Here is a 26,684-nt window from a genome sequence, read left to right as displayed (position 1 = left end):
GCGGTAATTTTGGTTATTTCAGGGTTTTGCTGGAAAACCCACTGTGCACAGTAGCATTTGCTTCCTGATTGTGATGCATGCTCCACCAAGGTGCAAATCAGTTCACTAGTTTCGGCACTTAAGTTCAAATCAGAACTTGTTCTGAGCAAGCACTCCCATGAATGCTCAAAATGACATGTCCGAGGGTGGCCTTGACTATAAGCTATTGGATCTGGAAAAAGCAACATAATTGCAGGCAATGAAATCCACAAGTTCTGCTCGCTTTACATCCTCTACAGAATTACTCAGTGGGGTGAGAAAAAGTCAACCAGCATAATGCAGAGTCCTGCTGCCTATACTTTTCCTGTCAAACTGCTAACAAGCACAAATGATTTTTTAATGATAGGCCCCTCTATCCCTCAAAGCTGTCTACTCGCGAGCGGTTGTACTCGTACACACATGCCACAACGTTGCGCATGTTCACTCCCACACATGTACATAATGAATTTTTATCCAGGGAAGGACATTTGGTTTAATGGCTATCAGCCACGGCTATACCCACACATCCTGCTGCATAGGTGTACGGTTCCAATAGGATGCTTCTTCCCCCCCCGTAGCGTCGCTTATTTCTCTGAGATAAGCATGTGATGCATGAATACTCCGAATGATGATGCGTCTCAGGTGCAGAAGACGGAAACATTAGTACTGGGGAGATAAGCAAAAAATGTGTCTGTATGCATGTCCTCCAGAGGTAAATAAACATAAATACAAGACTCATAACTACCAGTGTGTCTCCTCCACGTACAGAAACATTAAAGATTGAGATCTCTGCATATTAAATATTTCTCTGAAACATGACCTATTTTTCTGATTGGCTATCAGATTACAAACACTCGTACAATTGCTTACATTGTAGCATTGCTATTGCTTATTCTTTTTCATTATGAGGAAGGAAAGTAGAATGTTTATGTTACATAATGCAAAGAGTCATATTTTTTCAACGGAAACTATGCTGTGTTATTGCAAAGGGTTTTTTCTGAGCTGTTTTTTCTTAGCATTCTGTTTGTGTTACTGAGCCACAATGACAAATGAAACTATATTTGTCATAAAGTGGTTTGGTGGTGGTGAAACGAGGACGCAGGCAGACCCAGGATGTAGATGAAAATGATGAATTTAATGAAGGAATCCAAAGAACAACGGGGAACAACATGAGGAACATACGATGCACGACAAGGATCCAACGAAGAACACAGACAACAGGTGGGGCTAAATACACACAGAGGTAATCAAGGGAACGAGACACACCTGGGAAACAATCAACGCAGAGACAGAGACTCACAGGGAACAGGACCACACAGAAAAAACTCAAAATTAAACACACAGAAACACGGATCATGACAATATTCTGTTTTTGTTGTTCTACATATTTTATTCCAAAGTTTCAAAGCTTGTTTCCACCGATCGTAAACAGGTGTTTAGAAAAACCAGTCGTGGGAAAGTATTAGCCCTCTTACGGATTTCTTCTGTTTTTATAATTTTGTCACGTGTGTGAATGCTGCTGACCACTTATTAAAATTTTACGTAATTCAAAGAACACTTGTTTAAAAATGTGCCTTTTAAATGATTTATTTTATTAAGTAAAACTGTGCAATGTTTTTGTTTAGGTGATTTTCTTTTAACAGTTAACTTTTAAGTCCTAAACCAGTGGTCCCCAAACTACAGCCCGCGGGCCAGATCCGGCCCCCTGAACAATGGACCTCACCACAGGGGCTGCGTTTCATTGGCTAATGCCCATTTTACGTCACAGCGCAGCTATCATGTGCGCTACCGTCTCACAAACACAAGCTAATGTACATTGTTGACTAGCAGACCGACAGAAAGTTTTTGCGTCAGGACTCGAAAAAGAATGGTTCTCCACTGTCAGTGGGGTATCTGTACAGGCAATGTCAGATCCTGACAGATGCCTGATTGTGTTTGTGGAACTAAAATTCACAGATTTCCAAAATCTGAAACGGAATGCCTTGCTTGGATTAAAGCTTGTGCGCGACTGCATTTTCAGCTCAACCGTCGTAGGATCAATAAGAACAAGGGAGTGTCTGCTGGTGTAAGTATTATTGCTTTGCTTTCTTTGTGTTTAGTGAATGAAAAAAAATTGACGGTAAAGAGGTGAGGGAGCGACGCTCACTCGCTCCCCTCTATGCCCCCGCGAGGCTTTGGGCCCGCTGAGGTTTATGGGAAAGCATCATCGGCGCGCAGCCCCCTCCAGACAGGGATTTGGCGACCCCTCTGGTTGCGTTGCGTACCCTCATACCCACTTTTTGCGCTACTGTTCATATATTGAAGTTACTTTAACTCAATGGAATATACTAGTCAGTCCCAGTGACCGTTTCACTAATGGTTTTTGCCCATGTGCTTTCTGGGTAAAAATCAATCAAGAAACAACAATTTCCGGCAGAGCAGGTGATAAACGTGTAACACTTTTTCGGTTACAAACTGACTCCGGCCCTCCACCAGAGAAGGGAAAAGTTATGTGGCCCTCACAGGAAAAAGTTTGGGGACCGCTGTCCTAAACAGAGAACACCGGCTATGAAGCCAAACGCGCAGTACCGTAACTCCGCCACACTTTGTGCTACTTGGAAAATTCCAACGGTTTCTGAAAGGGGAGACGTTGCACTTTCTAGCCACTATCGGGTTATTATGGTAATTTCACCCGACCGCAGCAGGAAGTGAAATTAATCTGAGAGGCACTTTTTTAATAGACGGTAAAAATAACTTACTATATATTGAAAGTTTGAGTTGTTATGGATAAATGGACAAATACATTTACTCAGGACATTTAAAAAAGTGCGTACAATTAAAATAAGCAAAAATATTCAGGCGGACATTTTATGCCTTTTTGGTTCATCGATGGTTCCATCTTTCCCGGGATTCATCGGCTGCTATCCAGAAAATGGTCGCCAAATACAGGCTTATACACAGCAGCCCCAGATGTGCTGCTGAGTGGCTCTCTCTCTCTGTGAGTGTTTACATTTTTCATTCCACAATTGTCTTCCGTCTAGCAATAATAAGTCTGCTATCATATAGCCCCGTGTTACCATTTTTAGAGTCACTACGAGACGCTAATTAGTGCTAGCTAATTGTTAGAAATATACTGTTGCCGTTTAAGCATCCACTTGCTACAAATCTAACAAACAAAAAATATTTCTAGTGTGGGAAAATTTGCTCTCATCTGGGTTTGCTAACAAGAATGCAGAATACCAAGGGTGTGCTGTACTCTCCCTGGAGACTTTACACAAGAGTTTGATTGATACATATTTTTGAATCGGCCACAAAACCGCTACAGGCAGATCATTTTCACAAGAAAGATTGAATCATGCATAAGTTGCATAATAAATCAAAGACTCCTGTTGATTATTTTATTCATTTATACACAAGTCTTAAGAGTTTTTTTTTTTAACTAGTAGTGTTACCCTTAGCTCCACAGAGGACCTTTAGTGCCTAATTGCTTGAAGAGCCCTCACAACTGGCCACCATCTTTTAAGAATAATCACGAGCAAATTAGGAACTAGGCTAACAGCAGAACCGACTCTTTGCAATCAGGCACAAGCTAAACTCCTGCTGTTTTCAAACTAACACGGCTTTTCTTTACTATAAATCATACCTCACCTGCGAACCAAGAGTGTATTCTTAGCACAGTGAAGGCTACCTATTTTAATTCACACCTAATTGTTTGTCGAGTCTGGCTGTTCCCGTCATTCGGCAGTTTTTTTTATTTGCTTTGTTAGTTTGTATTCAAGTTGGAATTCCTCATGGTTAAGTTATGTTGCACAGATGACTTAAACGTCTAATGGCAAAGCTTTTAAATATAATTTCTGCCGGTGTTGCACGACTGTTTCACGTCACTGTTTTTATCTTTTATTATTGTGAGTAGTTTGTCTTTTCATGCAGAAATACAAATGCATATTTTGTATATTTACAAAAAAGTCATCCTACCACACATAATGTCATACAGTACATAAATATTTTTTAAAACCCTAATTTTGCCATTTTGGGACAGTTTTCTGTTTCATTCAAAGCTACAACCCATTTCCTGGTTCTGTTACTCAGTGCTGAACATTTTCATAGTTTTATTTCATTTAATAAAACCTTTTCTCAATTTAAATTGAATGATTGTACTAATTACTATCCTCACACATCTCTGTTCTCATTTCAGCGCACACTGATAATTAGTTCATGACTCAATAAATTTCTGTCAGGTTGCTGTCTTTTTATTTTCCAGTGTTTAAACTAATATTCCTTGACATTACCACATTTCTTTTTACATTTTGTCTCTTTAAGTTTTGTACATTTCTCTCTCCTTTTTTTTGTTTTTCAATTTGGCAACAATCCAGCGACATCTTTTAGATAGATTTTTGGCACTAGTGGCTTATATTGAACAGTAGAGAGACAGGAAATGGGGTGGATGGAGAAGGGGAAGACATGCAGCAAATGGTCCAAGATCGGGAATCGAACCCAGGACAACTGAGTCGTTTACTACAGCCTGTGCAGATGCTGCATGTTCTCTACCAATTGAGCCACCCGGGAAAACCTTCTCCAGATAGATTTCCAACATATTTTTAAGTATGCTACCTTAAATCCGCCTGCCCTCCTAATTGTTTCTCAGAGATTAAGAAATATTTAGGGAGGTTCAAGCAGAACAAATGTGAAAGATATTCCTTTATCTTAGAATCAGCAATTACTAAATTAAAAAAATATGACATTAATTATGATAACTTACCTTCTGTGAAAGGTCAGATTTTTTATCTTTTCCGCCGACGTGCTTGCTCATATGACCTGAGGATTTTAATTTACTCATCGGGGGTGTGTTCAAGTTAATCATTATTAAGCACTTTTACTCCTATTAGATTGTGAGATTGCCTGGCATTTTATTGAGAAAGTGACGAGGGAAACCGATGTATCAGGACTCAACTAAAACAAGCCTTTGTAAGTGGGCGAGGCCTTGCACATCTAAACTGTCTGGACACTATGAATCATTTGTGACCACACAGCAGATGTTTATGCCTTTCAGAGCGGTATTATGAATTTTCCAGGCACATAGTGCAATATTATAGCACAATTAAGTAACTGTGTTACATTCAGTTGTTGTGAAAATGCTGTATCAAACATAACCTAAGAGAAATTTGATTTCACAATTTGACACTTTGAAATTGCTGTTTGTCTCTTAAACTGCTACTCTGATTTGATTACATCATCACAACAATCCTCCTCCATTATGCCGTTTTAAACCGTTCTTAGGAGCGTTGGACTGAGATGTAGTCCCAATGTCACTTTGCTCTCAACTGTGTCGTGTCCCCTTCATCATGCAGAGGTCCAGCAGTTTTAAACTTGATGGTAAAAAGCTGTGAAAAAAAGCTCAAAGGTCAAATGTTAAGGGAAATAAGAACAATTCTAACACAATGTACAATATGTTGCCTAAATAGCAACTAAAGAGCTCCCAGGATTCAAAAGACAAACATTTAGGCACGTGTGTGACTGATTAGAATGCAAAGCCTTACTTTTCTCGCTCCACATCTGTCATAATATCGGGTAACAAACACTCAATTGGTTTTCTATTTGTAGGATAACTAAGATAGATTTTTGTGCCTACTCCAAGTTCTCACACAAATCCATCTTTCTTTGAGTACATGGGATGTTGGGCTACATCTACTGCAGATGCTGATAAGGAGGGATGGGATTTTACATGCGCAATCACTGCAATGTTAATTCTACAGAATAGATTCCTGTGGGACGTAATGCTACAATCAAACAGTACTAGCATACGCAAACGGGAAGAAAATGTCTTCATGGGACTACTTAGCATTTGTTTGAACTGTCTGTGGCTGTGGTTCAGTCGTAGACGGGGCTGGATGGGACTGTCTTTAGGAAAACCAGGGGAACACCAATCAAAGGTCTGGGGTCGGTTGTTCTGATTTCAAGTTTGTGTAAAGTTTTAACCTGCTTATTGAGTAGGAATATTGTCTTGTCTCAAAATTCAGAAATGTATACAAATTGTAGCCAAACTCAGTTTCTCTTCTCTTCACAATAAATAACAGCGTTCAAAATAATGTTACAGCTTTATTACAATTAACAATAATTTAAAATCTAAATGAGAACCAGAGTTATGGTTGCTGTAAAGGGGGAAAAAACAGGTTTAAAGCAAAAACAAAGCATAAATCAAAACACATCTGTTCAAGTTAACCTTTTCATTGTGATCTCTTGTTTTTTATGTATTATTTTGTTCTACATCTTTTCATTTTTTATGTATTCTTGCATTGTATTGTTCTTGTGAAGTCTCCTTGATGTCTTTGAAGGGGCTAACAAAGAAAATGCATTATTTTATTTATTACAAATTGATTAGTTTACATTTATATGTAATAAACATCTTATATGGGCAATCAGCCTGATTAGCTTAGCTTAGTCACTGTAAGGATCAGACTGTCAAATTAACTGTAAGATTACAGTTAAGTCAAGCTTATAACATTTCAACATTCAGCACTTTCCATTATGGGAATAGGTTGAATGCTCAAAAGGATAAAACAGCAGCTTTGATGTAATAGTCATCCTTGTATCTTGTGAAGTTGACACATCACCGTGAAGGACACACATATGGATGTCTTGTGGCAAGTGACTCTGTTTTGTACCTCAAAAAATTATTTCCAAACCAACCAAAGGCCCAGAAAGTACAACACAGCAAAGAAAAGAACCTGCTGGCGTCTGCTGCGGAGGCTCTGTTACAGCAGAGAACCTCGCCGAACAATCTTTGTAGAAAAGTATTAAGTTTCTTACAGCTCTTCCTTTGTTAAACACCTTACTGACAGTGAAAAGCTCACTTCAAGTCCTATTCCCTCCGGAAAGACTTCCACACTGAAGAGTGTTGGCGTCAGCATAACCCTATCCTGCTTAGATTTGACACATTCATTGACGGGGAGAAAAAGAAAAACATTTTTACGTTTCAGACCGTCTAAATGCGTTTGTTGTTCCAGTCAACAAACGCATCCCAGCTGTGAAGGTGGGGTGCTTTGGTTCACAATACGTTGTCAACTGATTTTAAACTACTCATTTCTTCTACTCTCTCAGGCATCCTGGAGTTCTCCCCTGTTCTTCTTCGATATCTTATGTCAGGTATGGGCTGTAGTTAGACACCATAGTGTAGTGTCCTTATTTACCATGTAGTGAAGAAGTCTCCTTTTGTTATCACTGGTGATAAGTGGGAGGAACAGACAACAAAGAAGCAAAGAAAAAGAGAATATTGTAATATTTCCTCATGTCTTGCGATGCTTGGACGTTCTTGCACTGTAGCTATTTTGAATCTTGGCAAGCTGCAGCGCATTAACTATCTCCACCTGTGGAGCTATTCACTCGTCTCTGCTCTCTAGTCTGGTCCATCTGTTTGCCTGAGTAGAAGTAAAGGGCCTTTCACCAGTTCCCTGGCTAAGTTTCCTTTTCAGCGCAACGCAGGAGTCTCAGTACAAAGAAGGAACAGTGAGGATCCAGGAGACGATATTCATCTCTCTGATGCGTCTCGTTCGGTGATTGCGTCCGTACGCCTGACGAGTCGCAGTCGAACCGAGCCGCGCAGCTGTGCGATCCCCGGTGCTCGGAATCGCACGGTGCGCCTCCACAATGGCAACCTCTCTTCATTCGCCTCTTCCTTTGCTTTCCCTCGCAAACTGCTAATGAAGTCAATCACAACTGCTTTTCCCCTGATCCTTTTACCCCGACAGCTGATGGTGTGCGATTGCATCCACAATACTCTTTTAATTAGTATGGAGAATAAATTGGTTGAGCAGGCCTTTTTTCTTAATTGCTTTTTCCTCAGCTTGGATTTAATTGGGCTCCAGTGCTGTTTATTGATCTACTTTGATGTGCTTTAATTTGGATAATTTTATATATTTATTTTGGATGTGACAAGCCAGTTTGTCTTGGGGGTGGGGGGAAGAGAGCGATGGGCTCCTGGGGACTAGCGCCGCAGCGGACTGTGAGCCCCGGGGTCCTTTGCGTGTGATGGCAACTAGGTGGGGAGATGATCAAACCCAGAAGGCAACTAAAGCAGCTCCACTACAGTCCAAGAGGACTCAAGTGAGCAGCTCTTTGATCTCGCATCAACAGCTCATAAAAGCCAGTGTGGATCAGGAAAGCGAGGGAAGCAGGTTTTCAAAGCCAGCCCTAACAGGCCTGCAGGCCAGTACACATTTCTTCCAGCAGCTAGCTTGAATTTTGTGCCTGATTCATGCTGCGTCATCTCTCCCCCTCCTGCCTGCCACAACAAAGCCCAATTTTCATCCTCCGCCTCCGTAGTTTCATAATTAGTGTGCTTCTCTGCGTGTGATTGTGGGGTTTGTTTTGTAGATCTGGCGTGTGTGTATTCACTTTTCACGAATACTTGCTCGTGCAGTAGTTTGTTTTTTTTATGACATTTACGTTGTGTTGTTCTTTGCATTTCAGTCTCTTTTTTTTTTTTTCTTCCTCACACCATTTTCTCCTCTCACTGGCAGGGGGTAACTTCACCCTCGCTGAGTTGGGAGTTTGTGAGCAAACTCCCCCGCCGCATCCCGCTGCTGTTCCCTACTGTCCTGACCTGGGCCTCCTCCAGAGGGGCTACTCCCTCAGCGCCGGCTCAGACGCGGACTCGGACCCAGAGGGGCCTTTGTCTCCAGAGCGAGCCATTCAGCTGTGGGCCGGGCGCGCAGGTGTGAAATCTCGCCGCAGCTCGGGCGTGTCCAGCCGTGAGAACTCGGCCCTCACCCTCACTGACTCCGAGAATGACAACAAGTCTGATGACGAGTCAGGTAGGAAAAAAAAAATAAAACCAAAAAAAAAAAGAAAGTATAAGCTGAAGCATTGTTGAGATGCTATATGTGTAAGAAAAGAAGTACGCTGTGTTGAGAGGACAACAGAAAACCTTTATATTGATTGTTTGAATCTGTTCATGATTACTTCGAATTCCCCAAGAGAGACATCCTTTTTTTTTCAGTTTTTTTTTTTTTTTGATCAATAGCACTCACACACAATACTCAAAGTGCACCATTTCTTAAATCTCCTCTTCTCTGATTTCCCAACATAAATGTTTCACTCTTTTCGGATATTGAAATAATGGAGCGTAACAGATCTCGATGTCTTTTGGTGATTTCATAAAAGGTTTGCACTGACAGAGCTTTTCGTTCCTTCATTCCAGTACCTATTGTTTCATCTTGTGATGGTAAAAAATGCAGAACGGCACTCAAGCATTGCCATTTCATCCACTGTGTTTGACTTGGATTGCTGTTCTTAGCAGCATCTGCCTTGCAAAAGTGTTCATCTTCATTGACAGTTTTCATATTTTCTCATGTTACAACCTCAAATTTCTATGCATTTAATTGGTATTTGAAGTTGTGTTAGCTGGCTGAAACACAAAATAACACATAATTGTGAAGGTAAAGAACAATAAAATTGGTTTTCAAAATGATTTCCATCATACCTCAGGTCATAATTAGGTTTGGTGTGGACACCTTCATCTAAAACATTACATCATAGCTCTGACTTCATGTTTCAATCATTGTTCCAATGCAAAAGGAACCTCCGTCCCATTCTCCAGTCTAATGCTGCATATCTATGTCTGGATCCTATTCTGGACGTGTCTGATCTGTCCTATTGTATTCCTGTCACCGTCTGTTCACAAATGTTTGTTCACAGATCAGCTGTATTTATGAGGAGACTGAATTGTCCGTAGGTGGACACTGTTTCACTATTTCATTTGATTGCGCGAGATTTTTATCGAGACGTTTCAGAGCTTTCCAAACTTTTCATGTTTCTGTTTTTAATAGAAATCCATCTCCTTCCATTTTAAAAATATACACTTTATGTCGGCCGTATTTAATCTCAGTAATAACGCGTTGTGATTTGCGACGGTAATGGAAAGGAAATACGGAACAGTTCAGGGCGTATATATTTATATGTAGCAAGGCATTGTACATCAATAATCATGTTTTACTGGTTGACATAGTGCTGAAAGTTTTGTTTTTCTCTTAACATGGATATGAGTAACTGCAGATGTAGCCTGAAAGTGTGAGGTATCCAGGGAAATCTCCTTCCTCTGGCAACTTTGTTTATTGCCGGCTTCCCACTTCCTCGTTAATCCCGACGCAGTCGTAAACCTGTGCACCAGCTCCGCCGACGTGTCAATGGAGGTTAATGAAAAGTGGATGAAAGGAAGAGCAACAGTCTAATTAATTGACTTCTCAGCTGGCGCATGCATCAGCTTTGGATCAGCCGCCGTTGGACGGCGGGCCTCAGAAACAACTTCTGTTGACTGATCAAACTACTCAACACCTATTAAACACGTCAAGAAACACCTTCCAAGAGACGCGCCTCTCATCCAACCAACCGATAATTGCTTTGTGGTTAATTACCAGACTAATCTCGTTGCTGCAGATATCAGCTGCAGACGCTGCGCCGCTTTTCTTTGTCTCAGGGCCACGACAACGCCACTCTGTCGCCGACATTTGCAGACCTTGTAAAATTAGCAGCTTAATCCAGCTCCGCATTGTGATAATCGCTCGCCTGTAGTATGATGTCACAGCGAGGAGATCAAAAGCGCTCTTTTCATCTTCTGGTTTCCATAAATAAACTTTGTCAAATGCGGTTATTTGTGGAGAATTTGTGCTCCTGCCAAAGCCAAACCTTTTTGTTTGTCGGTTGGATGCATCTATACTGATGACTGGGAGAACTGGTCGGGAGATTCCTGTGAGGCATTTGCTTGTTTAACTGGGAATGAACTCGTTTCCCCCCAAGAAACGTACCTGACCCCTTGGACTGCGGCGTTCCTGGCTGACTTGCATCCTTCTGTGTTGGCTCTGTGACGTATTGACAAAGTTTTCAGGGTCTGCTCTTCCTCTTGTTATTTACTGGAAAGATAAAACTCCCCACAACCATCCAGTCACCCCCTTCCATCAATGGCTATAGGCCACGTATTGGTATGAAGGCTTAACAATTTTCTCAAAACAGCAAACATTTTCTGTCACATCGTTCATGTGGCTTAAAGTCACTTCAAACCTAAAAAAAGTGGCTGGAGTTTTCTCTGGCTTTGTGGGACCCTAACATGTTGCTGCACAATGCTGGTCAGGTGAGGGGAAAACAAGCACAAACACTTTCCTCTTGTTTACCAGAAACATTCATCTGTGAGGTTGGGAATAATTCTAATCGCTTAAACTTAAGGCAGCCATTTTCTTTATAAAATATAGTAGAGCAACTCATCTCTTAAGTATTCTGTTTTAAAACTGCCTTTGGTAAGAAGACAAATGTAGGCACATCAACTTAGAACTACGTCAGCATTGTCTGGTTAGCAGTATTATAGTTTTGAGAGTTTGACAATGTTCTGTCAGGAATTTCTCAAGTATTTCCTCACTGTGGGACAATAAAGGATATTTCTGTTCTTCTGTAGTGTTCCTATTTTATAAAGTCCCTTTTAAAGTGAAACATCAAAGAGCAGAGGCTAGACTTTCCTTTGTCCGTGTGGAACACAGAGTGAAGAAACTCGGTGTCTCTCCATTCTGTTTCTTCACACTATTTGTTAGCTAGCTGAAAAACAGACTCCCCCACTACAACTTCATCAGATTTGTGGATCAAATTAGATGCTGTTAGATTTTTCTACCTGAGCTGGGTTTCTCTGTGCTCCTCCCGAGTTACCATGGAGCTCTGTGCTGCTGCTCTTCTTACGTATATTACATTCATATTACATTTTAATATTAATATCTTTGTTTTGCTGTATTGAAATCATAATAAATGTTACTTTACATGTTTTCTATAGCAAATATTAACAATATTAAGAATATTATTATTATAAAGAAAGGCATTTCAATCATATTTTACACTTTAGATTGAAAGTTTAATCTAAAATATTGGTTTTTACCCAAGGTTTTCATGCCTTGACAATCTGATACTGGCCATGCTTAGTGAGCACAGATGTGGGATAGATAGACAATTATGAGAGCATGTGTCAAAACCAATAAAATGCAACTCCGGACTTCAAAGGTTTCTATAGAACTTTTAAGAGAAACCAACAACTCACATGCTAAAGCTCATTTCAAGGCTTCAAAGACGACACATTTACATCAGACCCCTCCGTTTGCGTGTCTGGCAGCATGGGGAGATCAGAGGAAGGTGCAACAGCTTGATAAAAAAAAAAAGAAAAAAAAGCCTGTGTGTTCTGTCTGATCAACTTAATTCATAAACAGTTGTCACTCGGAATAAGGAAATCTCACATTTTTGCCCTTAAATCTTCCTCTGAATAAAAAAACAAGGATGCCACACAGAAAAAGGTTCCACTCCCATCCGAGCCGAGGCGGAGAGCGCGTGACCGGAGCGCGCATTCTGGTTCCGAGTGTTTGTGTGTAAAAAACAAAAATCATTTTTAAAATTGTACCGAGGCTGTCACTCTCCGTCTGCCTGTTCTTCTTTTGTCTGTCTTGAGAAGGGAAACGGTGTGTGAGCCCCGAACTCTTCACATGTGAAGGAGTGCGAAACAGGTGCAACTCGAGCCCCGATGTCAAAATATCAACACAATGATCTGAGGGTCTAATAATAGCAGCAGACAGAGGAACACATCATAAGCGCACGATGGCAAATCAAAAAGACGATGACGGGCCTAAACACCGAACGTCATGTTGCACCTCTCTCATCTCGTGGCGTCTGCAGCAATCTTCAGAAGTCTCACCTTCCCGTGCTTCTCCTCCTCCCTGCCATCTCACCCTTCTTTCATCTCCCTTCTTCGTAATTTCAAGCTTCCTCTTCTTTCTTGTCTTCGTTCACACTGTGCCTCTCACAATCTCTTGTTATGCTCTTGTCATTGAGGACTGACAGGTGTTGGTTTAAGAGTACGGGGCTCCCCTTAAGGGCACAAGCATACATGTGGATGAACACACACCTGTGTCGAGTTCACAACCGAAACATAACCCCCCCCCCCCCCCCCCCTAAAAAACGTGGCGCTCTAATTAGAAGCGTGTTCGCTAAGAAGTGTGGGCTGGAGAGAATGTTTGTGCCAACATTTCCTCTGACTCATTCATTTTTTTTTTCTTTTTGATTGGATGCTAAAACAGTTTAGGTCACGATGTTAACAAATGAAGAGCACACCAAAAGGAGAAATATCATTCCCAACTACATGAGCTATTTTTAGCTGTTCGAAAGACATGAAAAGCCTGGGAAACAAACAAAACACAACCTGGGTCAATAACAGATTTAAAAAGTGTGATCCCTGCAATACATGGCCGGCATCTTTGCTAGTCTCAACACATTTAGCACCACATAAACACCTTTTTTAACTTGAAGTCACATTATTGATGTAGAGTGCCGTCAACAGAGACGCATGTATATTTTTCTGTGGGTTTTTGAGTTCAAGCTCAGCATGTGTTGCATGGTTTTATCAGTGACTAAGCAGGCTTTTTATTCCCCCCAGAGTGCTACTGAAAAGTATTCAGTGACGAAGCATTTTGTAAGAACTTCATGTGGTGGACCTACATAAAGCAGTCAATAATTGTGAGTTTGAATGGGGATTTTAAACAATTTTCAATAAAAAGGAAAGCATTAAAAAAGTACTTTTAGATATCTACATGTCATTTAAAATGGGCGCCTTTCACCCTCTCTGCAACCAATCGTCTTCAGAAGATACTTAATTCAGAAGAAAAATAGTCCAGAATTAAAACCAATGGGTTTTCCCTTTCTCACTAATTTAGGATAGAATGCAGTACATTTTTGTCTTCAATAGATACAATTTGGAGTGATTTCACGACACGTGCAATTTACAGACTTATAAACAAACGAGCAAAACAAAAACTGAAAAAAGTAAGACCCACAGTCTCGACCAGAATACACCTAACCGCAGACGATTATTTAGATGGACTCAACAAGTCATGGCTCATCTGCATGCAGCTGAAACATTCGCCATGATTATCTAACTTATGTAAAATACAATACATACATAATTAATTAAAACATAGTGTCACAAAGGGAACCTAAAAATCCTACGACTTCACACCAGCTGACCATGAAAGACGACCACCTCGCCAAAAAAAACAAAAAACCTATTGCTTCAATGTGTTGAAGAAACTAATTGCTTTCAGTACAAAGGATTGCTTTTTTTCTGTTTGATGGTAGCAGTTAAAAAAGTTGTGACAACTAGTGATGCCTCTGATCAGCAAGAATACTTTTCACCTTGTTAAGAGGTTTCTGATTAGAGATGTGTTATCCAAACGGATGCCCAGCAGTTTGCTGGCAATAGTCTCCACTTTTCCTCAACATGCTCTTTGGTTTTACGTCTCTAGATTGGGTAAATGCCAAATTCCAGCAACAGTGTGTCAAAATTCCCAAAATGGAGTGATATCCATCAAGCGTATTTTCATAACTAACCATCTATATGTGTGATTACCTCAATGAAAAGAGAAGTTTAGACCCTTGGATAACGTGGAGCTCTAAGGTCTATGTCGACCCAGAGTAAAGGAGGAAAGACATCTGGAGTAATCTTAGATAAGTGATTGTATTAGCTCACCAGTCTGTTAAAGATTATGGGATGATGTCCTAACAAGATGGAGTTCATTATTTTCCAATCGAGAGACATTATTTACAAGTGGAACATGTTATAAACAGTTACCAGCATTCTCGGGAGTGGACGCTCCAACAAGGTTAACCCCAATGTCAGGCTGGTGTGCAATGCTGAGAGAAACAGTAAAAATCCTAAGAGCTTCGCCTCGGAGTCTACAAGCTTCAGGTAGTATATTAAATGTTAAAGTGTATGGAGGAACAAATAAAAACAAAAGAAAAAGACAGAACAAGCATGGCTTGTCTGAAAGGATTGGCAAAAGGAAAATTCTTGTGTGTAGCGAGGGGAAATGGCAACACGGCTTAAGTTGCATCTGAACAAACAACAAGAAAAAAACGTAATTTGGACAGACAAGACTAGAGCAGGACAGCTTGGATGTGATGCACACTATCACATTTAGCAAAAAAAAAACAATCAAATTAAGCATACAAAGTACAGCACACAGAGTACATGGTTTGTAATTGACTTTGATTGGTGCAGATGCAGAACCAATCAAAACCTATCAATAACCCCGCTCCATTTTTTCACCCTCATTCATGAGCAAAACCCGGAGAAACTTAAACCGCTCCATAGTTTCATATTTATTAGCTGCCGTTTAGCACCAGCTTATCTCTATTTCATATATTTTTTTAAAAGCACAATGTGTAACCTTGTGTTTAATTGCTGTATACCAGTTTATTTATCTTGCCAGGTCATTTAGCAGTTTTTTTTAATGAAGGTTGAATTAAATGTTAAATGACTACAAGAGAACTGTTGATAAATATAAAACGTATCAAAGTAGTGATGCAGGTTTGAGATAACTATCCTGAAGCGATGCAGGATTAGAGGTAACTTAGATGCCATTGATTTGACAGATGTTTTTTTTCCAATCATTAGTGTTGAAATTTGACAGAGTGATCGAAAAACATCTGAAGCTTCAAGCACACTTTGCCCTCAATGGTTTGAAACCTTAGTTGGACTTGGACTATTAGGACCCTTGATCAAACAAAATAGCCTCGAGCAAAACTTTGGAGTCATAACCAAAATTTTGAGCACCAGATTGGTTTTAGAAAATTGTCTTAAAATTGTCAAACCTATTTTAAAACCTCTGCAAGGCGAGTGTGAATTGAGGCATGATGAGTATGAAACTTTGCTGCAGACGGCTCCTTTTTGTGCTGGGGGGAAAATGTTTTTCTACCAAAAGTACGAAATGGGAAAAAGGGACAAAATGAACATCATCCATGTGGAGCACACAAGAAATCTATAACAGAACGACCTGTGGATGGAAATAATTTGAACTTGTTCCAATGACTAAGTCCAACTTTGAACTTTATTTAGTGAGAATAAAAAAAAACATGTCTTGTTTAGAGCTTTGCATTAGTGATTGCATAAAAATTTCAAAAACTTCAACATTGTTGTAAAAGAAAACTGGTCCAAAAATTCTTCCAGATTAATGAACGAGTCATTGGTCATGAATATAAATGGTTCCAACTATACTCAACTCTGTTATGTGCACAATTTGCACTCACATCTACTCCTGGTCCTAGTTTTTATTAAAGTAATAGTGACACAGTGAAATCTGTTTGCTGACTGGGAGTGACATTCAGGTTGGTTTCACCTGATGAGTTTCCTTACTGTGTGTAAAACTTTCTACTTAAAAGTCTTTGCTTTTTATATTACACACTTTATATTCTGCATGTCTCTATATGCTTCATTTGTGCAATTATATTGCTGTAATTTAAGCACATTTCATACCAGTCAGTCAGAACGAGCAGAAACACTGAGTACATTTACTTTTCCCTTCCTTTATTCTCTTAAAATGCAAATCAGAACATAGCAAAACCCCAGTATTTGTGTTCAGTATCCATTCATTAGACTTTCCCTTTTTCTTTTCCCAAGCACAATATTTTCAACCTCAGTGTTAGTTTGGTAATGAGCTGCTTTGCATCAATAATTTAAAAACTACATTCTATAAATATTTGATTGTGGAGCATTTGTTATTTTTATTGAATAATCTCCCGGTGAGAACAGTCACAGATATCATCACGCGCAACAAGTTTCAAAGGAGGCAAAACTTGCAGAAATAACATCAATTAATATGAACACGTACTTCACTGAGGCATATATTCTGCAGATTTATATACATTACCTCAGTCTCCGTACTTAAACTTCTTGATTATATTTCTCTTTATTGTTATTTTTTTTATTATTATTATTTTTTCACTTACTGCTAAATTCCAATTACTACTAAGTATGTTAAGGTCATCAAATTAGTTTTGTAAGTGCGGCGCAGGGATTTCAGAGTTTCCTTACATCCAGCTTTATTGTTGAATATTGAACAAAATCTTTTACAGCCCCTTCCAGACACTATTAAAATAAAGAGACTTGAGCGTTGACTTGGCAGCGGCAAGCACGCAATATCCTCATACACACACACACACGCACACACACAAGCTCACTTAGACTTACAAATACGGGCCACGGAGAGCAGCATCGGGTGATTTCATTTTGGCACGGAAGAAGAAGAGATTTACCGTCACAACTGTGTGCTGCCTCGTAAAATGCCCGTCTGGAAACGCGGGCAGGAATATTGGAGGGCTTGTAAATTTCCCACAGCCAGAGCCTGATGGCCACTTCCAATCTGTGCTGACCTGGAGGAAGAATGATTAGTACACGCATGGATGAAGTGAGATCAAGTTTTAATGCTGATTTTTTTTTTTTATTTACTTTTATTTAAACTCAAAGTCAAGGCCACGATCAATATAGTCCTCTACACATGTGTTTGGGAGGCATCCATATGCCTCAGCGTTTTTCTGCTAATTAAACAGCAGCCTTTTGAGGGAAACGGAACGAATTCGACTCAACTTCAGTGTTGTGTTGTGTTTTGCTCCACACAGACTCGCTGCGCAGCTAAGACCCAGCCTAATTACACATGCATGCTGATTAGGTGCTTTCAGACCATCTCCCTCTCGTATTTCCTTCACTTGGCTCAATCTCTCCATCTGGTCGGCCGGATAATAAATCACAGCGTAGTATGTGACGTTACGTGGCAGGATGCATTAATCTTATAATTAGAGAATGAAAAGGTGGCGCTAAATTTAGTGTGGCCTTTCCGGCTTTTCCCTGCCCCCCTATCTGGGCATGCTCAATTGCGCCCGTTTTCCCGCCTTCACACGACGCCCGCTTCACAATCCAATTTTTTATTTGATTTTATTTTTTTAATTTATTTATTCATTTATTGGTGCTTTTCTGTTAAGACTTTTTGTGGTGTTGAAGAAAGGAGGGGGATGGGGAAAAAAAAGAGAAGTTTCTTAATTTCTAAACAGCTGCAGTGAGATTTTTGTTGGCTGTCATTTTTCTCTTTCTTTTTTTTTTTTGAAGTTGGCACTGTAATTATTACGCTTTATAAAAGCAGAGTTCAGCAAAGCGATTCCTCTGATTAACTAATCAAATCTGCTGCCACAGGTGGCAAAGTCCCTGTGCCCGCGCTGTCCTATTTCTTCTTCTTTAGCATACCACAAAAGAAGCAACTATAAATTAAAGCTCGTTCAATTTGGCTAACAAGTTTTTTTGTTGCCCCGAAAAAATGAGATACAGAATCAATTATTGTGTAATCAAGGAGGTTAAGACTGTATTTAATTGTGACTTTGTTAAGAATTTGAACACAACATTCTGTGTTCCCTAATAATTGCAATTATTCTGTCAAAGTTTTGGACATGAACGCCTCAAATTTGACCTTCCACCTTTAAGAACTGATTCTCTTCAACTCTTCCCAAAATGCCTTTGCCAGATCATAGGTCTAGTCCAAGTAACACAGGTGATAACCTGTATAGCTTGAATATTTTATTATCTGAGTATATATTCTTTCTTTATATTTGATAAAGATCACTCTTTGGGAAGGTCAATAAGTCACAATCTTTTTTTTAAACAGATAATGAAACTGTCGGACCGATTGATTTATGAATCTTAATCATTTTTACCTCATCTAATAAGGCTACATACTGTAAAATTTATAAGTGGTAAATGAGATTGTTTTCTTTTAGACTTTTACTGGTTAGGTCTGAGCTGCAGAACCTCACAGCAGCAGTAACTAAGGTCAGGCTTCTCCTGTCCATCAAACACAAGCAACACTTACGGAGCCGAGCTGGTGTGGCCTCCCAAGACCGCTGCTGTCCCCCCGGGGCATCCGTGAGCATGCGCGCGAGGCGGAAGCCGAGAGTGAGAGCTCGTGCGTGTGCGCCAGAGAGGGGTTGGGGGCATTAGCCTCTGATTGAGTTTTCAGAGAGCAACGTGGGGTGCAAAAGGCTCCACAATGGTCTAACAGAATTAGTAGCTTGTGATGAATGGTGTGTGAGAGCAGCACTGACAGCTCGCTTTCACAAATACACACCAGCGAGGAGGCGTGCATGAATGTGTGTGTGCGTGGCGTGAACACCTTCAACTCTTCGCCCACTGGTTCAAGGACTTTTCGTCCACTAAGAGCTGCTGGAACAAGGAAAGAGAAGTGACAAAACGCACGCAGTGGGAATCTCTATGCGTCTGTGTCTTTGATTGATGTCAAGAGCCTGAAACATGGCCGGCGCTCGAGGATCGATAGCGGCCGGCCTATTCAACATGCTAAAATGCGCCGCTTGTACACGCTCTCGCATTTTACGCAAACAAAAGACGTGGCTGGAGAGACCGCGTTGTCCCTCTTTAGCGTCTCCGGCTGAGTAAAAGCAACATCAAATAGAGCCTGATGTCGAAAAGAAGTGTGGTAATGCACGCCGGACACCAAAACAACAGACACTCTCGGGCGGACGCGCACACTAAGTCTCGGATGCATAAGAGCAGCATTTAACAAAAGCCTTGGGTTATTGATCACTGTAGATGGATGCTAACTCACATTAAAGGATGGGAGCCTGGGGTGATGGAGAGCAGAAAAGAAAAAGAAAACTTAAATGATTAACAAATGGAGAAGGGAAAGATTATTGATGGGAACACGGACAACGTGTGTGATTGTCCGGTCGGAGTGATGGCATTATCGGTGAAGAGAGAGAGGCCAGAATGGGGTAAAAAGAAAAAAAAATTCCCCATAGTATTTGGCTTGTAGCCTGTTGACACCTATGCATCTGCCTTAATGGAAAATTTAGTGAGCTCTAATGGCTTCTCGTACCATCCTCAGTCCTGCTAGAGAGGGTGAGGATGAAAGAGCTCTGAGAGAAAATTACCAATTCGCCAGTCAGTGATCAAAATTTTCCTCTTCCATGAAAGCAGGGTACATCATTAGGAACAAAAGAATAGGCAATGCAAGGGTAGAACTTCATTTGATTTCTTTAAACCCACACATATTCTTTTTATTTTTCCATGTCTGATTTTTCTTTAATTTCACTTTTGCTTTGGTTGCCTAATCCAGGCTTTTTCTTTGGTTTTATTTTCTATCCTTTTTCTTATTTTCTTTCTTTTTTTTCTCTGCCATCTCTTCTCTCTCAGTTTACCTTGATGACGAAGAGAATGAGGATCCATTTGGAGACTATGTGATCAGTAAGTTGCATCTGACTGTAGATTCCCCTTTTGATTCCTCAAACCTTTTTAGATCTGTTTACCATGTGTATGGGATTGTTCTTTGTGTTGTGTGTCCCTTTCATGTACTTCCCTGTGAGTATTTATTTATCTTGTCTGTTCCTGTCAGTAAAAAAAAGAAGAAAAAAAAACTTATTGCAACCATTGTAAAAGTTAGTAGCTGACTATTATTAAAACTTGAAGGCCATTTTGGACATTGACTGCTTTCCGTTAATCTCAGGTCTGTGTGTTATGACTGACGTACCTTTATGACAGTCTGTTTTGATCAGACCCAAAGTTAATATAAAAAAAATTACATTTACTCACTACGGGTATGAATGTCATTAGGTTTTGACCTTCAAGTACACATTTGAGGCATAATGTCCTTTAGAGATATTTATTTAAACATCGGCAACAAATTCTTGATAAAAAGAAAATTGTTTTTTACTACCCTGATAAAAAAATAACAGTTCACACACATTATCAAAAGCCAAAAATGTATTAATTGTTATGTGTGAGTGTAAAAAGTTTTCCACGGAGACATCTTGCTTCTCTTAAAATACCGTTTAACTGTGTAGAAATGCCGAATGCGTCTCTCTAACAGGCTTGTGTTAAAATGTCAGAAACATTAACATAAAAGTGACCTTTGCACTAATGACTTAATAGTGTACCTTTAACAGATTGATTCAGACATTATCTCGTGTGTGATTGCACAAGACGCAATTGTTGTGACGTACTCGCAAAAGATCCCAAACCATCGAGTTTTCTGTTTGCTGTTGTCGGGGTGTCTGCTGGGGAACGATAAAATAAATGTTTCCTGTGCGTTAGTCGGTGTGTTTCATCGGGTCCCAGGCAGGAAAAGCTTCATTTCATGTTCACATGCCTCTGCTACATTTACAAGCTCCTTTCATTATGATCTCCTGTTCATTAGTACACGTCCAACTGGTTAATCTCTTTGCACTTGATCAGAGAAAATTTCCCAAAGGGTACTTCTGTGGTTATTCCCCTCCCCGTCCCCCTTTTTTCTCTATCGGAAAGTCGGCTGTATTTACTCGAAATCGTTTGTCTCTGGAAGCCTGAATTTGTGTTGATGTTCTGATGTGAAGTTTTTCTTTCAGCTTTTATCAGCAGGACATTGTACAAGTAAATGAGAGCAGAAGAGAAGTGACGTGAAACTTGAAGTAAAGATACAAAAAAAGAAACAACATTCTGATGTACTTTTGCATTAAAGGGTTGAGGTGGCTAGTTTCATTTTGTTGTGTACATTTTAGCTTAAATTGTTTAGGTCATGACCTTAGGGCGAATGCAAGAATCTGTGCATTGATGAAGGTATTAGCAAAGAGATGAGGCAAGGTTGGGCAGAGATAGCCCACGCAGAGTGATTTAATTTACTTTCTTGAAGCACATTGACCATAAAAAAAAATTGTGAGTTTATGTAAGCAGACAGATACAAGGACAGCAATGCACTGTAGTTTCTCTCAAATATGCACACACATATGGATGATGGCAAAGGAAAAACATTATTAAGTGCAAGGAATGTTTCATTTATTCTAGCAGTTATATCTACAGTCCAATGGTGACAAGGAATGTGTCTGCAGTAGAAAGAAAGAAATCCTTGATTTGGCACCTATGGGTTTAAACATCTATAAAAGGAAATTTTCTGACACCGGTATTTACTGATATTAATCTGCCTTATAACTTTGCATCTGTGGAAGCAAAAAAAATACATTCAGTTCTCTACCATGAGCAAGTGATAGATAGATAGATAGATAGATAGATAGATAGATAGATAGATAGATAGATAGATAGATAGATAGATAGATAGATAGATAGATAGATAGATCTAACACTGCAGAACTTTAAAAGACACTATCCATATCATTTTGTAACAGGAGATACAATAAACATCTTATTAGAGGATCAAAAGTTGTGCAAAACCACATTAACTTGCTCACGCAATGTCGAACACTTTGCCTTTTTTTATCTTCACATCTCTCGAATCCACTGACACAAATCCTCTCTTTCTTTTCTAACACTAAGCAGAACATACAGTCCTGTCAACGGCCAACCACACAAATCGAAAACTCATTTCTCTATGACCCCAGCGCAATTATTAAAGTAGTATTTCACTTTGGTGTATTAGAATTTTTCAGGTTTTCAGCAACAAGCTGTTTCTGAAATGAAGGACAACATATGTCATCACAAACACAGCGATGACAATAAGTATTGCACGTCAAATATTTATGGAACATGAAATGGTTTCCAATTCCCAAAATGTTACACTATAAGCGTGCCATAACGAGTTAAAGCCAAATGATCTCAAAGACCTTCACAGTCCTATGCGTTGTTGCCAAACGTACTAGTAGCAGTGGTTACAGATGTGTCACTGAACTTCTGAATGGTCCAGTGAGCATGGCTGCAGGAGCAGTTGCTCCATTTGCTCCATCATTCAGGCATCAATGGTTGGGGCTATAATTGAGAGGCGGAAAGTACATAATTTCTACAAGAAAAAATCTTGCAAGCAGAACATCTTGCAAGATTTTTTCTCCAATAGTCAAGGATCACTCCTAGAGTGCCGAAGAACGACAGAGGATTAGCGAATTAAGTTTGTCCTCTACGCCTGCTCACCTGTAGAAGGAAAGCGTGCTGAATCCCGTTTAAAATTTCTGAAACATTTGGACAAGTTCTAGGAGAATAAAGTGTGTCCAGGTGAGACCAAAACTGAGTTTTTTTAAATTTTATTTCATACTTCATTTTAGGAGAATCAGTACAGTAAATCGTAATAAAAAAACAAACAAACATGAAAGTGTCTGGCTTATTTCTGCATGTGGTCAAGAAGATAATAAAATAACAATGAATGGAGTAATTTAGGCAGACATTCTTGATCAGAATCACCTGAAGATGGAACAAATTTTGTGAGTAAAAATGTTCTCAAGCATACAGCCAAAGAAACTCAACTAGTTCCAGAGAAGGAAGACATAGTCAGTCACCTCACTTGAACAGAACTAGAAATCTCTGAAAGAACAGAATTTCAGGATGCATAGACGAGTCCCCCAAATCCTTCAAAACCAGAGAAAGAATAACATATTCATGGAACATTAGATCTGATAAATTGTGCAAGTAGTTTCCACACAAAGGAACATTCTCCAGGCTATTATCACTGGGGGAAAAAAACATTCCTACCACTAATTACTAAATACATTTCAGTAAGGACTTCCAGTACTTATCCTTAAGGTCAACCCACTTTATCATAAGATTTGGCTTGGGTTTTTAGCTTGTGACCTGGAATGACTTTCATGTCAATAGCCTGATTTAGAAATGCATCTACAAAAGTTCCTTAATTATTTTCCTCCCCAATATTGGACAAAAGACCACATTAGCTTAATGAATAACTTTCCAAACGATTCTATTTCTTTAAACACTTTCTCATTCTTAAGTTCACATAAATCTACTCTCTTTTTTAGTCACTGCAGCAACCTCACCTCCTTAGCGACTGTTCCAAGCCCCAGCTCTGCCCGCTCCAGTCTATTGACAGGGTTCACAGCGACCTTTATTTCCCTATCGACTCACGCGGTGCGAGAGCTCATAAGAACTCAAGCACACCTTTGCAAAAAGCTCCAAACGTTCTGCTTTTCCTGCCATGACGGCACGGTTCCTGGTGTTTGCAGAACAGATTGGTGACCCCCAGCACTGTCATCCAGTCTGACATGAGAGACAGACGGCGTAACAGCTGAGTGAAACTTTTTTTTTTTTTTTTAAACCATTGGGTAGGCTGGAAGACGAGAGAAGAGATTTAGAGCTATAACACGGTGTCTTGGCAAAATTTTTAGTATAGTTTCGATTCTGGGTGACTAATCTACCTGATTCAAGACATTTCAATAATAGTAACATTTAAACATTAATTGATGAACTAGACTTCCCTTTTTTTCCATTTTTCTTTAATATGTTTTATTTCTAAGAACACCAACAAAAAAAAATGCTGATGATCTGGGCTAATGCAAACATGTTTGATTCTCTTTTAATAAGACTTGTTGAAAACGATGATGGTGACAGATTTCTGCACAGTTTCAGTGAGCAGAGGATACCTAAAGAAAATACTTTTCTGTTTTATATGACTAATAAAATTGTATTGAATGTCATAAAATTTAACCAGGGGTGTTTTAGCTGCTTTCTGTTGCAGCTTCTCCCAACAGCAGCTGTTCTGAGCAGGTCACATGAAACAGACTTGCTTTGTTTTGATTAGCAAAATAATGAGCACAGCTGACTTATATACAATACTAAATTAAGTAGTATAATATTCCACAGGATATGTTTTTCTTTTTACTTTGATCCTGCAAACTGCTGCTGCTTTTAAAATCGTCTTTTGTGGTCCTGCGCTTATATCAGACTGGGACAATTGTTAGGTTTTTCAGTAGTTTTCCAGACATTCTGTAGTTTGTTGGGGATTTTTTATCTTTATGTCTCATTTTCTGGCCAATTCTGTCTGCGGTCATGTCGTCACTGCCCTGCTGACAAAGAGCTAAACGATAAAGTTTGTAGCTATGCTGCTGGGTGTTGGTGTTAGACAACAGAGAGAGTTTACTCCTTTATGTGGTTTTTATCAAATTTGGAAGTATTAGAGATGTGCCGATCAGGTTTTTTCCTGCCGATACCGATCACCCATGAGGGCCGATCACCGATACCAATCACATAATTATTATTATTATTATTTTTGTTATCATAATAATGATAACAAACAATCCCGGTTACATTATGTGGAAAAAGGAACCATGAATTCACCTTAATTTAGACAAAAACTTGTTTTTAATAACTTTTTCCAAGAAGAAAACTAAACAAAACAGGCATTCTGCAAATTGTACTGCTATTGGTAATACTATCTTTAACAGACTGAAAACATATGAAGGCTCTGAAGAGGCTAAATAATGCAAAGAGCCAAAATAAAACCTCTCAACATTGCCAAAAAAATTCAAGTATAAAACTTAACATTCAAAGGCAAATACAGGATCCATTACAATAAACAATCGGAGTTACTGAATGAAAACTTCCTGATAGCATGGCGGCTAGCTGATTACTGCTAGTTCTGAGTGGCTGTTTCTGACTGAGCAGAGTAATTATGCAGAACAGGGAGGAGATCGATTATTTTTTCAGAGATTATCTGTCTCATGTTAGGACAGCGAAAGTTTTAATACGTATGTAAATTTATATAACTTTTTAAGTTAGATGTTGCAGCTTTAAGCAGAGGTTCGGTGTGAGAGTCACTACCAAGTGGAGCAGAAGCGGCGCTCTGTCTGTGAAATATTACTACCTGTAGCGCGTAGCAGCGGTTCAACAGCGAGAGCAGAACAAGCGTCTTACATCGCAGCTCGAAGACTTAAATAATTTTCCAGGTTATTTGTTTAGCTTTCTGACCGTCATGCTAATCCGGGTGAGTGTTTGTAGCTGTGCGCTGCTTTACCTGCCATCTGATCCTCCATATGTCTTTTTTACTGCAGTGAGCCTCGATATAGCCAAACTCCGTCAAGTATGGCATTGTTTTTATGCCATACTTGACATAAGTATGACATTTTCACGTCAATTTTGACGTGAAAATGCTTCACGTCAAAATTGAAGCATTTTGACGTGCTTCAATTTTCCGCCGCAACACGCAAACTTCCCCATTCATTCACTGCGTTATAGTTCCACATCGATTAGGATTTGTTGCTTCGCGTTTGCGCAGTGTGAAAGAAAGAGACCAGCTGCACAGGCAGCCTGCAAAATGAGATGCAGGTGATCGGTTTGTGTGATCGGCAACAAGAGACCGTGATGGCCGATTGATCGACACACCTCTAGTATGTATATATATATATATATATATATGTACTGTATGTACATTTTTATTGATTTGAGTGACTGGGTAACCTCCACCCCTAAAATAGATAGTTATGACTTTCAGAGAGGCTACTGAGCACAAAGGCTGTGTGCTGGTTGGCGGCGGTGACCCATCGATCGCATGTAAAGGTGACCGAGATGCACTATTGATTTCACACGAGAAGAGCTGATCCACGTCTGCATGGAGCGGACTAGGCTTTTAGCTTAACAAACACTGAAAGGAATACAGTACGAGTGAACATGCCTGTTAGCAAATAAAATCAAGACATTTTGAAAGAGGCAGAACCAAACCAGCTTATGGATTGAAATCATCCCTTTCTTCTGTATCCAGGGCTTTCGCTCGGCTGCCTGTACAACTGATTCTCAGCTTAGTCATAAAGAATGTTCTGACAGGGAGATTTAGGACCAGCTGAGAAGCCAGTCTGTCTCCGCGTTCGACTGGGGCGAAAGGAAGCAATAAGTTAGACGTGTGCCTGATGATTAGCACAGCACCGAGTGTTAAGTGGCAAAACAAAGAGTATTTGCACAATCGGAGGTTAGAGACTCTAATATGGATTTATTCATCTCATCTCTTTCTTCCCGTTTGACTCGGTGCAAAACAAAGCCAACCTATTAAAGCGAGTATTGAGTGGAGAAGAAATGGTTTTAACAGAAATATCGACATCAGAGTCGCCTCTTTGTTCTGTTGAACGGTGTTTTTTTAATCGAG

General features: G+C 39.7%; 1 protein-coding gene across 15 annotated transcripts in view; it reads left to right on the top strand.

Moving 5' to 3' along the window:
* The window catches only part of tenm2a (teneurin transmembrane protein 2a), a 284,579-nt gene that overhangs the window by 85,299 nt on the left and 172,596 nt on the right, over positions 1-26,684 (top strand). For 8 of the 15 annotated variants that reach the window (XM_081611635.1, XM_081611633.1, XM_081611626.1 and 5 more), the window contains exons 3-5: positions 7,096-7,140; positions 8,514-8,807; positions 20,039-20,089. In XM_081611635.1, the coding sequence (XP_081467761.1) occupies positions 7,096-7,140; positions 8,514-8,807; positions 20,039-20,089 (390 nt within the window). The remainder of the gene's footprint in view (positions 1-7,095; positions 7,141-8,513; positions 8,808-20,038; positions 20,090-26,684) is intronic. The other 7 variants (XM_081611638.1, XM_081611632.1, XM_081611634.1 and 4 more) reach the window with 3 other exon arrangements.

The sequence above is a fragment of the Poecilia reticulata genome, chromosome 10 (assembly GCF_904066995.2).
Source record: "Poecilia reticulata chromosome 10, P_reticulata-male-v2, whole genome shotgun sequence".
Classification (NCBI taxonomy): Eukaryota; Metazoa; Chordata; class Actinopteri; order Cyprinodontiformes; family Poeciliidae; genus Poecilia; species Poecilia reticulata.
The sequence above is the reverse complement of the archived record's forward strand: the minus strand, read 5'-3'. Positions and strand labels throughout refer to the sequence as shown.